General features: G+C 29.4%; 2 protein-coding genes across 3 annotated transcripts; both read left to right on the forward strand.

Annotated features, from left to right (window-relative positions):
- The first annotated feature begins 1,061 nt into the window (after positions 1–1,061).
- On the forward strand, positions 1,062–2,751 carry AT5G45095 (uncharacterized protein). The gene has a single exon (NM_180590.2). The coding sequence runs from the start codon at positions 1,540–1,542 to the stop codon at positions 2,722–2,724; it is 1,185 nt and encodes a 394-aa protein (NP_850921.1). The 5' UTR covers positions 1,062–1,539; the 3' UTR covers positions 2,725–2,751.
- Positions 2,752–12,284: 9,533 nt separating this feature from the next.
- Positions 12,285–13,746, forward strand: BRG1 (SBP (S-ribonuclease binding protein) family protein). 2 transcript variants are annotated; one of them, NM_180803.2, is made up of 2 exons: positions 12,302–12,523; positions 12,612–13,746. In NM_180803.2, the coding sequence occupies exons 1-2, from the start codon at positions 12,468–12,470 to the stop codon at positions 13,438–13,440; spliced, it is 885 nt and encodes a 294-aa protein (NP_851134.1). In that variant the 5' UTR covers positions 12,302–12,467; the 3' UTR covers positions 13,441–13,746. The 2 variants fall into 2 exon arrangements, with proteins under 2 accessions (NP_199323.2, NP_851134.1); NM_123878.3 differs by having other exon boundaries at positions 12,285–13,659.
- Positions 13,747–15,696: the final 1,950 nt, after the last annotated feature.

A 15,696-nucleotide genomic window follows, 5' to 3' on the forward strand; every position in this document is an offset into this window, starting at 1 on the left:
TATAAAACATATTATTTTTAATTTCATAAATTTGTTCTGTATTTTTTGAAGACGACGGAAAGTAAAATTGCAATAAAACAGACAGAGATTTGGAGAGCCTTTTTTGCAGAACACCCAACCAAAAAAATAAACAATGGTAATTAATTTCATAACTAATCCAACTGCTATTTTATTGTGATATTAAACTGATTAGATTTTGCTGTCACGGCCAATATATCATGACTGACCAATATAAACCAAACATGAATGATGATGATAGCACTCAGTGTTATTCTTTGTACTTAGTATTATAAAAAACAAAGTCTTCTTCCAGAACATATTTTTCTTTTTAGTCTAATGTATAATGATTACATAGAAATCCCAACGTGAAGGTCGATAGCTAAAACAGATTTTGCGTTTTTCTCTCCATTTGGCTTGGGCCGCTTTAAAATATTCGATGTTTTTTTTAAATCTTTAAAAACTGATTTAGCATCATTGGAAAATGGAAACTAATGATATCATTTTCCGTTTAAAACAATCAAATCCTAATTTTTTCAATCCTTTTATTCGATAAAGATCTTTAACATCCGCAACATGAATGGTACTAGTTAATTATTTTGTTTCTTTAACTAAAATCATGTATACAAAATAATAAATTTCTTACTTCGAATACTATTTTTTCAATGTTAGTAGTTTGTATATTCCCTCTATTTCTGATTATATATAGTTTTAAAAAAAAAATTATAAAATAAGTGTTGTTTTCACTTATCTATTCAAAACTTAAATGTATTTAATAATTTTTGGTTAATTATATTTTACAATATATTTTTTTTATTGGTAGAATTAGATGTAGTTAATGATGTTTTACAGAAAATAGATAAATTAAATGAGATTTTTATGTTTTTTTTATGTGTGAGACAAAGGAAATATTAATTAAGCAGTCCGATTCAATATGTAATGTCCACATATTAATTCATAATAAGGTTTTGATTAATATTAGGATATTAGCCCAGAGTAGGTGAAGAAGTTTCAATATGTAATCTCTATTATTATACATATAGCCTATAGAGAAGAAAGACAATATTCTTCTTGGAAATCTTAAGATAATAATTTAGCTCTCTCCCAGGCACCATTTTCGAGACACCATCGTTGGCCATGTTTTCCGACGCCGGTGGAGTTTTAACTCGCCGGCGTCGGGATGTCTCGTCTTCTCTTAGCTTCCTTTTCAAGACCTGCTCATTTTAGTTCTGTTTTCTTTCAATTTTTGCGAATTTGGATCTATTTCTCTTTTTGGCCTCTTCCCATGGCGTCTCCGAGATATGTGACAGAGAAAGAAGGTGTGTTCCGGCGAGTCTCCTTCTTCCATATCCTCTGTTCACAACGTTGGTTTCGAAGTCGTCAAAAGAGGAATCCCTTGATTCCAACTGTTTTTCATCTTTGAAATATGAGATTTGTCTCACTGTTTCTCTCGGATCCAATGGATCTAGATCTCTCTCGGGTCTCCCCGAAGAACTTTCTCACCGAATATCGTCGACAATACTTCTACCTCCTCGCGTTTTAATGAAGACTTCTCCAAGCATCATCTGCATTTTGTTTCGAGAAGCCATGTTGTTCTGGAGTTCATGCTCGTCGTCCGTACCGGTGAAGATTCTGCCGGCAAGCAACTTAAACCTAATTCTTCCAATGGTCTCCTTTCATGGGCTTGATCTACAATTCTGCTGGCAGTCCTTTGGCCCATATTGCATCTCATCTCGGCCCATTTATGTGGATTTTGGCCCAATTTCTTTTTCAACTTGGCCCAGGTCTGTTCCTTTCAACCTATATTACAACCCATTAATCATGCCTCCAAGTTGCATCATTTCTTCAAATGTCTTAAGCTTAATGACTACAACTATGACGACATTATTAGTGTGTTATTGCTCTCAACGGCTCAGTTTCCCGTTGAAGAAATCATCTCGAATAATTTTGGAAGAACGTATTGTTAAGAAGATTTTAATGCTCTGTGATCCGGTTTGGCTCCGACAGTGGCATGTTCGAGTCTCCCTGTTCGCTCTGTCCGGTTTATATCTACCGGTTTTCATCTTCATTACCCACCGTTTGAAGCATCACAAAATCGATTTTAACCAGCATCCCCAATCTAGCAGTGTGCACATTCTGAATTGGTTTCAGATTTCAAAGAAAGTTTCTGCGATTGTTCGAAAAGCTTTCGATCTGCGTTTTAGAGCTCTGAATCTTCCTTTATCTGATCTGAAGGGTCCCTTTTACCCAAATTCCTCCACAAAAGAGAGACATTTGGTGTTAAATTCCTCCTTTATGGAGAGATCACTTTTTTCCCCCTCCTCCTTTATGGAGAGAACCGTCTCATCAAATGACCATCTTCGTTTTCTGGTTCTTAAGCTGAGAAATCGGTTGCGTATCCTAACCGTGTTACTATCTTTTGTAGTTGAAGATGTATCATGTTTTGCGCCGGCGAAACTCAAGGTTATGGGTTCTTTTTCAACGTCACAATGGCAATGTCTAGTGACCAATCCACTCCTCGATTTGTTCGTGGATGTGTCTTCGACTCTCCAATGTCTCGTTTGTTTTAAGATGCTTTTTAGCTCATGTCTTCTAGCTCTTTTGGATCTACGGTCGTATTATCGTATTTATCTATGTTTTGCATTTTTGAATGCTTTATCCTTTGATGTACTAAATTCAGAGTTCTTTGAACTCCTATGGATCTCTGTAATCTTCTTGTTCGTTTGAATGGAATCAAATTATTTGACAAAAAAAAAAATACATATAGCCTAGGTAATAGTGATTACCAGCAGGAACAATAATTAAAGCAAATAAATTTCAAGTCTTGTGAAACTAATAGTGATACTTTTTTTGGGTCTGAAATAACAGTGATTGAACAATGCACCTTGGAACATTAACTAAAGCAAATTGAATTCAAGATTAACACAGAGGTTGATTGTCCGTCCGAGTCATGGCAAAAATAAACAAGTAATCAAGTAAAGAATGATAGTGATTTCAACTTTATGTCATAAAATATAGTATGAGAGATTGTATTAGACTTTATAATAATGAGTGATTAGATCTGAACCCGTGTTGTGGTTAAACACTTAGGCGGCGGGATTAGTGGGGACAAAATAGATTATGGAGTGTATTCAAAGCATTCCATTTAGATAGGTGGGACTATGATTCCTAAACTCTAAACTAACGGATAATTTTATTTTAAACTGAAAATTGACAATAGTCTAAATTTGTTATGTAAATTAATTTCAATATATAGCCGAAAATGTTTTGAAATAACAAACTACCTTAGAATTTAAAATCGTTAATCCCAAAATGTTAAGCAAAACAGCCTAATTTTCTAAGTTTTCATTTGAAACATTGGATGTGCCTAGATGACATAATTTGGCTTAAAAGAAAGTAGCTGAAATAAAAATTTGTTGAGTTCTTCCTCGATCAATCAGAGTTGAATAAATATAAACTAATGTCAACCCAATTACACTAAAAAAAATATATATATATATATATATGATAAATTGTCGAAGTTTATGTCGCATTTGTTTTTGTACGATTATAAATTTTCGATGTTTATTAAATATATTTTGGAAAACAGATTTTATGGACTTAACTAAAACTTTTTTTTTCTTTTTGCAAAGTATTGAAAGTTTGCTTAGAGCTAATACTTGGATCACTTTATGTATATGATTACTATAATTTCGCTAGAATCTGTTTAATCATATATTTGTAGTTTTTTAAAATATGTTTAATTAAACAAATAGCTAAATATATAGGGTTTGATTGTTAGAAAGAAAAAAAGTAAAAAGGGGAAGTTTGTAAAATTACACTAAAAACAATGATTTTTGAAACATAGACCACTTTCCAATTTTTAAAAACTTAATTAACTATTTATATGTTAATTTACAAATGTATCCTTTCATGGTTAAAAGTTTTAACTTAAAACTAACTTAATTAATTACTTAAACCATTTTTCCGAATCATATATGTTATCGTATGATGTTTTTTGTATATCACAAACGAAGTTACGTCGAAGTGTCCAAAGAAATATTCTCTCAATTAATTTGATATTGTTGCTTCAGGTTCATTAATCATACAGACATGTAATTTTCCAGTCACGCTAAATCATTACAACTTGGCAGCAACGACACAGACGGTGTAATCCAACTTCCAAAAGTATAGTATGAAAGAAGATATGGTTGAAGTCACTAATCAATCAACCACCTCAAACGTTCTTTTTTCCTTTTATTTTCTCAATTTGGTCCATAAAGACAAAGTAATCAATCAACACATTGTTTACGATGTTTGAAACGTGGACGTGTAAGAGACCCACTCCACGATGACTTTGCCTTCTTCCTTTATGGGGGGTCTATAATAGAAGTTCCAATCATGACTACAAATTTACTCAACTATTCGTAACTTGTGTAAAAGAAAAACTAAAAGTAACAGGAATATAAGACCATCTCTATCAATAACTGTTTAATATAAAACTAAAATATAATCAAAAAGTATGAAAGAAAGTAAAATTAGTTTTTCAAATGAAAAATTTTGAGAAACTCATAAAAATATTTATATATATCATCTATTGGTCAAATATTATTTTATTATTAAAATTTAATTATATAACTAATATTTATTAAAATACAAATATCATTTTTTTTTTAGAAACCAAAAAGGTATCTCACTGATGGAGATGCCCTAATAGTACATTATAGTAAGTATATCCTACATAATTTTTTTTATTTTTTTTTGGTAAAAGATAAAATTTTATATCATTTTTGATTTGTGACATAATTACAGAAAAAACTAGAAACAGATTAAAACAATCTACAGAATAATATTACAACTAGTAAAAAACTAAAAACACATTATAGTAAATGTATCCTACATAATTAAAAACAAAATCAAAATGAATATAAACAATTTCTTACATATTGTTCATGGATGGAATGGAGCTAGAACCATCCTTCACCAAATCAATGTCACTATATAGAAAAGCAAAGAAGTTGTCCAAAGAGAAATGTTTTACCTTAAAATCTCAAAGACTTAAAAAATAAAAATAAAACGAATATTGAATAAAATATTAATATTGTAAATGAAACGACCGAAACCTGAAACAACTCAGAAGAAAATCTTATTAAAAAAAGTTGACAGATGTGAACATTATTAAGATACTTTAACTAATTAGTGGGTCCTTCTATCTATTTTAATCTTAATGTAATCATATCATTATTATAACTCACTTGATTTGTTATTAATTTTAGCTTTTTTAATTCTATCTTTCTTCTTTTGTCCCGAGGACTTTGGCGGACACGAAGGGAAGAAAAGGAAATATTTAAGTGGGGAAAGTAAAAGATGAGATGCTGAATAAGTCATTAGTGGGACGTGCAATTATCATCGATTCTCTTATTTCTTTTTCATATAATAAAACAATATAAAATCGAAAGAATCGAAAATTAACTAGAAAATATGTTAAAAGGTAAAGTACATTTTTGCTTTGTCAAGTGTACTCCACCATTTCATAAACTTTAATACCAAACCGAACCATATCACACTTCGTACATATATCTTTTTATACATTTCATAATGTATAATATATTTTTGGCTGGTGAATATTATTTTGCATATAGTTTTGATTGTTTCGATGGAAACATTTCAACGTGGTAACCAATGATATCGAATATTGCAATGCTTAACTAATACCGGATCTTAATTAGTAATTATAATAGTTAAGAAGAAGAATAATATTTTTAGGGAATTTATATGACCATGACTTGTAATAATCATATCAAAATGAGAAGCTATAGTTCATTTGTTTTAACAATGTAAATTTTTAGCTACAGCTATAGTTCTAGTCTGGTTTCGATATTCGACATGAAACTTCTTGCTTTCATATTATATGACAAATGAGTATATAATACAGAAAAGATTGCTTTGATTTGATTTTAAGATACTTATAGAGCAATTCTTTGTTAAATCCTAGTTGCCAATGAACGAATAATTCTTATAATAACAATGTGTGCGTAAGATGAATAGACGATCAAGTTCCCATGTATTTGTGTTTTCGGTGTCATTCGTTAATGGTGGCATGTGAATGTGATGATTATTTTTATTGTATACTCTTAAGTATTTATTTATCTTAGCGATCCATAATCTTCCATTTCTCGTAATAATATAATAAGAAAATTAAAGACAATTTGGTCATATGATTAAGCTTTATAGAATTATAGGTCCTTTGATTATCTAGCTAATTAAACATTATGCGGACACAATCATACAGACAAATTGGCCTTAAGTTCTGATCAGTCTCCACTAATTATATTATTTTTATATTTAGCATGTGTTTCTAAAAGTGCACAAAATCCTTACCTAATATGCTCTCCATTCTCCAACTTATCAAACACTGTTTTTTGTTATATGTTAAGCTTATTACATGAAGTATTAATGGAGAGTCTCGATCACTACTACCTAGTATCATAATATCCTAATATCTTCAATAATTTAAGAAAATGCTTTACTAATTTTATAGTTTCCTATTATTTGGCCTTCCGACATTGTTTTATGTTATCGTTTAGTTTTTCTTTATCTATATTCGAGCTTATACAGTTGCTTTTTATTCCAACGACATTGCTCTGTAATCTATCACAACGATTAAAATCCTTTTTTGTTTATCATCCAAATGATAATATAGATTTGTTTGTCATTGTTATACTCTTCGTACAGATTGAAAATTCTACTCATCTACACAAGGAGCATATTTTATTTATTTAGATCGCTTCATTCACACCCGATAGAGGTTATTTTAACTAAAAATGCTTAACAATGGTTACGATACATAATAATCTAAATTTTCATATTTGACATTTATTAAAAATGAACAAGTTTAATTGTTGATTATCTTACCAGTACTATTTAATAAAATGTGAAAATGGTAGAAGCAGTCGAAATTGGTTGAAAAGCAAATTTCATTGAAAACAACTTTATCTAAAGTTAAGTGGTTTTATTCTAGTAGTAATTTTTTCAGTTAAAGTTATTTTGTTTTACTAGCCTTTTTCGTGGAAACATCGCAAATTTGGCCTATAAACTAGTAAACCATTCAAAAAATATAATAAACCTAAATATATAACTGGTGGTGGATACCAAGAATCCATCAATCTCAATATATGCCACCTTTTTTGGTGGCATCTCCATTTATGATTTTCTATCACTCTTGTCCATTAAAAATTTACAAAAAATTATATATAGTTATTTTTTATACACATATGTGTAGATATATAGATTACTAGGTATATGTATATGTGTGTGAGGATCTTTATGCACCTTTATTTTTTGCCAGTGCTTTAGGGAATTTAAGACAATGCTAGCAAGTCTCAGACACATTATGTAGTGGGGATCACTGTTCCCATAACTTCTGTATTTTTGAAATTTTCTTTTAATTATTTTATATTCAATTATTTCCTTTTTCTGAGCTTTAGGATCCATGACCTAACAAGGTTGTGCAGGAGTGGGTGGTGATGGGGACCAATTTGATTATTTCAACAATTTCAGATTTGGTTCCATCACTATCTGTCTTTTCTCTATATATAAGAGTGTATATATCATATATGCAAATTTTGTAAAATCCAAAGAAATGTAATAGTGAGAAAGGACAAAGAAATGGTACCTAAACATGTATATATGTTTAATGGGCGTGAAAGTGTCCCGTGAATAAATTTATTAAAATTTTGGAAAATCACTCAAAAACAAACAAAAAAAACATTCAATAATGAAAAGGACAATGAAAACTTGTTTATAAATGTAATGAGCAACTCATCCACGATGTGAAGGAACCTAATAAATATTGAAATTATAATTCATAATAATTTTATCACATTTATTATCATGTGGGCGCATTCCCGGAAATACAAAGGATGAGCTTGGTGGACACGGCCCTAGTACTCTTGTCTTGTTCTTGTCTAAACTTTTAGTTAATCAACTTATTAATTATCAATATTTAAAAAGTTAATTAAACAAGTCTACAAATTTACGTTGATAGCTCATATATCTAGTTGGTGGTGCCATTAGCTCGGCGAATGACAAATGAGTTTTAAGAGTTTTTGGGTCTATGATTTAGAGGTTTGATCTTATTGTATTTAAATATCACACGTCTTTCGTTATACTTTGCAGATTTTTATATGTGAAATTGCAAGTCAAAGGATGCATTAAAATCTCATATTGAAATGATAATTTTTTGTAGATTGTGTATATTACTAGCTAGTAATAAGTTTTGTTCGCTGTGCTTCATATTTAAAACTCCCCAAGATTTTCTTTAATTAGCAAAATAATAATAAAAAAACTACCCAAGATTTAACTGCTGTTTCAGACTAGATATGAACAATGAAATGATGGAATATCATCTTGTACTAGCAGAGTAGAATTCTTACAAAATAAGCATAAAACATTTAAAATATTTTATATTTTAACATGCATTCTTATCTTTTATATGAGTGGTAGAATTAGCTGAATTATTCAAAATATAAATTCTTTTCTTTTTTTAAATCTAAATTCTTCATCATTAACAAAATATAACTAACATGAGTTTTTTTCTCTATTTTAAATGACTATGCCTAGTATATGTCACTCCTACCCACTTTCTCTTTTCGTTCCGTTCCCCCACAACTTCATTACAATGCTTCAAATTCCAATCTCCATCATATATATATATATATATATATATATAGATAGATAATCATATATATATATCTGAATGAAATTAATTTAATCTGTCAGAGATACCATGATTTTGGTTTTACTAGATCAGAAACTGCACATGAACATAAATTTGGAGAAATAATATATATGTTGTACCGAATTACCAATTATGTCATTAAGTTGGTCTCAGGTGTAAAACAAGTGAACAACTAATAAGTTAGGTTTAAAATTTCGTAACCTAGAATACAGTTAGAAGTATTTTTAACAAAAAAAAGGGTTAGAAGTATTATCAAGTGATCTCATATACTTCTGAACCGTTTCAATTAATATATAAATGTTGCCAAAAAAATATATATCAAGTGATGTCATATTTTAACAAATTAAATGAAACTAATTTATCCAATTAGTGAATCTCAGTTATCCATTCTGAATATAAACCTAAATCTAAATTTACAAAGATATGATCAATAACTTTGAGTTATAAAAATAAAGCCTAAATCTTTAACCATTAAACCTAAACTTAAAACCATTATTTTAAAATTCTTTTCTATTTTTTATTTCTCATAAGAAAATATATAATTAATTATCCCATATATTATGGAGTGGCGCATTCTTATCAACTAATCTCCAATCTAGGTAAATGACATATGTATAGATTTTCAAACTTTTTATAAAAAAACTATTATTTGTTCTTGGTAACATGTATCTATACGTATTCGTCAATATGAATGACACATATATAAAGAGAGACAGAGAGAGAAAGATAGATTGATACGTACGTAGATTCGCCTGTACATATAACAATGACTACAAGACATTAAATACACAGAGACACGCATGAATGTGTCCACAGACACATAAAATAGACTTTTTCCATGTGGTCCACTTATTTATCCCACATCTAAAAACAATTATGTAAATCACTTATTGTCCGTACAGTGTTATAACATTATCGGATAATTTTCAGTTTTATTTCAGCGTATTACTTTCATTTGTTTTAATTGTTTTAAAAAAGAAAAAGAAAAGCGACGAGACAACAAACTTTTTCCCAGCAAAGCCATGGACCAAAAACAAAAGCTATATTTTCAGATTCACTAAAATAGTAAAATGGAAACAGTGAAGTTTAAAGGAATGGGTTCCACCAAAACGTGGTTTATGTTGTTTCTCCCCATCATGGACCTCACACGTTTGGCATGTGTAAAAACTATACGCACTTACAAAATAGACTATTTATAGTTTTAAGAGTAAACATTGGCGAAAAAAAAAAAAAAAGTTAACAGTAATAACCCTATAAAATAATTGACTCTAAATTTGTTTTATCTTCGTATATATAAAAGAAATGAAGAAGTGTAATCCAAAATTTTGATAGAAATTGATAAGATAGAATTTGAAAAAAAAAATTGTTTAAAATGTAACACTAACTAGTAAAAATATAAATAATAAACATATAAAGTAAGTATTTTAGTGACATGGCAAACGATTGCAATAATATTTTTATATTTATTGATATTATTATGTTTTTCGTAATTCATTTTCTACTACACAGTATCCTGATTTAATATTATGTATTATGTTTTATAAAAGACATAATATATCCTAATCTTTTAACATACAATATTTTCAATTACAATTCAGAACAAAAATTGTACAAATTTCTTTCAATAACCATTTTTTACAAGTAATAATAGCTGAGATTGGACATCTCACATTATATTACTTTGATTATCCCATAGATGAATCATCTGACAATAATCATAATCAAAACAACTTACAAGTAGTTTTTTTTTCATTTATACGATCTAGGTTATAAACTTAAACTAAGTTTTGAGGATTGATAATTTGATTATAATTTTACGATTTTTGCTTTCAAAGTATCTTAAATTAAATCCTGTTAAATTAAAAATCAAATATTTAGTGGTGTGCTCCTCCACCTTACACCATCATCAAGTCCTTTTTTCAGTGAAAGATGGTTTTGATTAATGCTAACTGCTAACTGTTTCCCCTTACACCATCATTCAGTTGTATTCTTTTTACATGTTAGGTCTAAAAATAGTGGAATGTGGTATTAAAAATAAAAATAATGAGTTAATCACAACAAAACCATTATTGGGCATACGATATATATTTTCTTTGCTCAAAAAGAAAATGAAAATTGAACTATGCAATTCAAAAATATATCAGGTTCCTTACCTTTTATTTATCAAATTCAACGTCACAATTTTACTACATGACAGCAATTGTAACGAAAAAAGTTAAAGTTGAATCTTGGATTGTGAAAATTTTTCGTAATTTGGTATGAAAATAATTTATGAGCAATAATCCTCTTTCATTCAACACTAGTCACTTCAATCAAAAATAACTCCCAACATTGTTATCTTTAAGTTGGCGATGTTGTAAAAATACAAAAAATTTTGAATTTCTTTTTTCTTAAAATTCTAAAGTTTTGAAACTAAAAAAAATTAAGAAGACATTTCAGTGAGTACTCATGCTCACAATTTTGTCTATGAATATATCAAAGATTGACAGAGTGTTAATATGGATTTTAATCACTCAAACACCCTTGATTATAGACCTTATTTGAGATTCAAGATTAACAAGGAATAAGAATAGTAAAGGTGGCATATCAGATTAACAAATGAATAACAAAATCAATAGAAGGATAACAACTGTAAGCCGAACAAATTTTATTTTTTTAAAACGCCATAAAGCTAAAATTTAGTTATAATTTTAAAATGTGCTAGTGCTAGATAAATTAAATTACTTATTATTTCCACGTTTTATAATTCAATGCAAAGTTTTGTGAATTATATGTATTCAACAAATCAAATTTTCAAACTGTAAAAACATGGAAAATTGTATATCATTCAATCCCTAAATCAAACTAGACACGACATTTATTTAAAATACACACTTACTCAATCAATATGTTTGGAAAAATAAACAACAACAATACAATAGAGTTATTATATTGTCAAAAATATATACACGGTCGAATCTTCTTGGTAATTGCATGATGTAGCAAGCGTGGAGAGGAATTAACACATAACAGATACGACTTGCATGCTTCTCGATTTGTTTTTGTTTTCTGCCAGTACATTTGAGAAAATTGATTTTACCAAAATACCCCTTAAGATTCTTACCTATGACATATACTGACCAATCATATCAATGCTTATAGATAGTAAAAAAAAATTAAAAAATCATTCCGTTTTTATGTATAGTCAAAAGAAAACTGAAAAAGGTATTTTAAATGATTCCTAAATTTCGTATAGTCAAAACAAAACTGCAAGAAAATTTTATATTAGCTAGATTTATTTCCTTTTGCTATGATATATTATACCAAGATATAAATAGCATTTATGCACGGGAAAAAATAACAGATTTTAAGGAAAAATAGCTAAACAATTTCTTTCTTTAAACATTACTAACAAATAAAAATCAATTTTAAATTTACAAAATTAGGAATACACAATATTTATACCATATCACTACAAGTCAAGTCAATCAAAAAAAAAAAAAAAAGTATACATATACAGTCACATGTGCTGGTGTTTGTTAAGATATTTATATATAGGAAATTAATTTAAAAAAATGTAAAACTTTCAAAAGGATAATTTATTCTCTTTCTAGAAATAATCTTATTTTAATTTATTCATTTTTGACTTTTTTTCTCTCTCTCTCTTCCTTAAATAAAAAGCCTCCCTCCATAGATTTCTTCACCAGTCTTCTTCTTCTTCTGCCTCCAAACTCTCTCTTTCTCTCTCGAGAACCTTAAGAAAACGTTACAAATGGCTGTTGAAGCAAGACACATGAATCTCTTCTCTTCTCAATACATTACCAACAGGTAAATTTCATTCTCTTCACGATTCGGTTTCGGTGATTTTTTTTTTGCAGTTGTATTGATTTTTTTTGTTACATTTCTTTTCTTCCAGAGAATGTGTTAAATCTCAAACGAATATGAACAACGGACAACAAATCGCCGGCGGTGGTTTTCCGGTAACAATCGGTGATCGGAATTTACAGTACATAGATCCGATTAACAGCTTCAACAAATCAGAAAGCGAGCTCACAGCTATTTCAAAACGTCAGAGAGATTCAACGTTTGATTCAGACGCTTTAATCGCATCTCAGAAACGCAGAGCAATCGCGTTTTCTCCGGCGTCATTAATCGACGCAGAGTTAGTTTCACAGATCCAACAGCAAAACTCAGAAATCGATAGATTCGTAGCGCAACAAACGGAAACGTTGAGAATCGAATTAGAAGCGAGACAAAGAACGCAAACGCGGATGTTAGCGTCAGCGGTACAAAACGCGATATTGAAAAAGCTGAAAGCGAAAGACGAAGAGATTATAAGAATGGGGAAATTAAACTGGGTTTTACAAGAACGTGTGAAGAATCTCTACGTAGAGAATCAGATCTGGCGTGATTTAGCACAAACTAATGAAGCTACTGCGAATAATCTCAGATCAAATCTCGAACAAGTTTTGGCTCAAGTTGATGATTTAGATGCGTTTCGTCGTCCTTTGGTTGAAGAAGCTGATGATGCAGAATCTAGCTGTGGAAGCTGTGACGGAGGTGATGTAACGGCGGTTGTTAACGGAGGATGTAAACGGTGCGGTGAGTTAACGGCGAGTGTGTTGGTGTTGCCTTGTCGTCATTTGTGTTTGTGTACGGTTTGTGGATCGTCGGCTTTGTTGCGGACGTGTCCTGTATGTGATATGGTCATGACTGCTAGTGTACATGTTAACATGTCATCATGACCATTTTTTTCGTTTTTAAATTTATTTTGAAGTTAAATTTTTTAGTTTTATTGTTTTGATTTGAGGATTAAAGAGTAAAAATTAGGTGAAAAACAAAAGAAGAAGAAATGTGACTCTTTTTTGACTTTTTTTGGAGACTTATAAAGATGGATTTGATTCATTATTTGTTTGTAGTTTTTGTATATTTCTTATTTTGGTAATGACAATTTGTTTTCCTTCATTCGTACGGAATCAATGCGATCTCTTTGACTTTGAATATATTATGTAACCGTGATAATTAAAAATATGTACGTAATTAGGATCATTAAACGAAAAAAATTGTTTCAAATTTTAGAGTTAAAGAATGTTATAATCCTTGTAAGTTTATCATTAAATTTGCGGAACTGCATAATAGAATTTGTGGTGTTGGTGTGTTCATGCTTCGGAACGCACTAAACCAAATTTTACCCTTTCAAATCAATGTTAGTTAGTGTCTTGTTGCAACATTAACATTAAGTAGGAAAATAATTCTTATTTTGTTTCCTAGTCTTTGGTTAAATCACGATGCAATCTTACTGATTGGCTTAAAACTTAATCTACTTCCTTAGTCCTACCTTTTTTCTAGATAGAATCTGAAAATCAAATATCAGTCTAATTAATCTGTTAACATTATTATCGTCATTGATCGTCATTAATATCTATTTTAAAATATATACTTTTGGTTATTTTCCTGGAAACTTCAGAAGTGGAAGCCAAAAACGGAAGTTGCAAAAGACGACATAATAATTGAATGTGGGAAAGAAATTTTAAAGAATATCTCCAAAACATGTGAGGTTGTCCTTGGCCTTTTACTTCTCCTCTAGCCAAAGCAATCACATATAACCAAAATAGAAAAACAAATTCTCAGTCCTAAGAAAATTATCCTTGAATTTTAGAAAATATTAAAAGCATTGATGAAATAATTAAACTTATCTAAGAATTTTTCTTGTTATCCATTAGTTGGAAAATTCAAAATATTACATTGTAAGGTATTGTATTATTTTGTGAAACTATTTTTTTAAAAATTATTGTTATTTTGGTTTGATACAATTTCTAGTCAGATTTTCTTGTTATTTATGTATGTTTAACTATATTATTAAAAATGTTATTAAGAAACAAGCTAAATTAATAAACATCCTAAATTTTAAATTATGTTTGATGTTTACTCAAAGTCTCAATTCCCAAAGTGTCGCTGGGAATTATGTTTACTCAAAGTGTCGTCAATATATTATCAAGAAACAAAAGATTCATAATTTTCTTGGTCATGTCCTCTTTTGCTCTTTCAAAATTCGAATTTCAATGCTGCATTCTAACACCCAAAATCTGTTGCCCACTAAAAGTTATTTCATTATGTCGCAATCACTAATAATGAAAATGTCTAGTGACGTTTAATATAACAAAAATGTATATAAATCTGTTTTCTAAGAAGAATCAAATTTCCCTATCCCAACTATAAAAAAGTAGAAAAGAAAACGTCATATAAAGCAATAGTCTGAATTTGATACCTTCAACGACATTGCAATTCAAAGTCTATTAGTATTATTTGTCGTGTAATAAACTTCAAAATTTGGGGTCGTATCTTGTGCAGTGCATATAGACAAAAAAAGACCCCCATAAATTTTCAGATTTGATAATAAAATAAATGTATTCAAATATATATGCCATTTAAGTACATATCAGAACGCAGAACGATGAATACGATGTGTGAATTCACGATTTACGATGATTGCGTCCAAGAAACGTTACAATGTCGCTATCCAATATTTATACAAATTTTCGTCTTGATTATATAATGCGTCCAACAACTTTTTTTGGTGATGACATATCGATATTTGGTTAGATGATTCACATGCTTTCACATCTTCACTAAACCCTATTCCCTAAGAATATTCCAAAATTTGGTCCTAATAATTAACACTAATTATTACTAAATTGATTTAGTATTGGATAGGTTTTTGGTGAACCAAACAAATATAAATGTCATACGTCCATATCCATATAGTCTTTAAAAATATGCATGTCACGTCTTATCTTACATTTAATGTTGATTTAAACAACTTCTACCGTTAAATTTTAACTTCCGATAATGCTAAGTGCTAACACAGAGTAAGCTATTGTGAGATTCTTCATAGATTTGATATTCATATATCACGAGAATTTCATCACAACTCCTACTTTATCCGTAATCAAATTTATAGAATATAATATGATACAAAATTTCAAAACTCACTTATTGTA

Source organism: Arabidopsis thaliana, chromosome 5 (genome assembly GCF_000001735.4).
Source record: "Arabidopsis thaliana chromosome 5, partial sequence".
Classification (NCBI taxonomy): Eukaryota; Viridiplantae; Streptophyta; class Magnoliopsida; order Brassicales; family Brassicaceae; genus Arabidopsis; species Arabidopsis thaliana.

Coding starts and splice junctions, on each gene's coding strand:
- AT5G45095 (NM_180590.2), top strand. CDS start 1,540: ATGAAGACTTCTCCAAGCATCATCTGCATTTTGTTTCGAGAAGCCATG.
- BRG1 (NM_180803.2), top strand. CDS start 12,468: ATGGCTGTTGAAGCAAGACACATGAATCTCTTCTCTTCTCAATACATT. Junction 12,524..12,611: donor TCTCAATACATTACCAACAG/GTAAATTTCATT, acceptor CTTTTCTTCCAG/AGAATGTGTTAAATCTCAAA.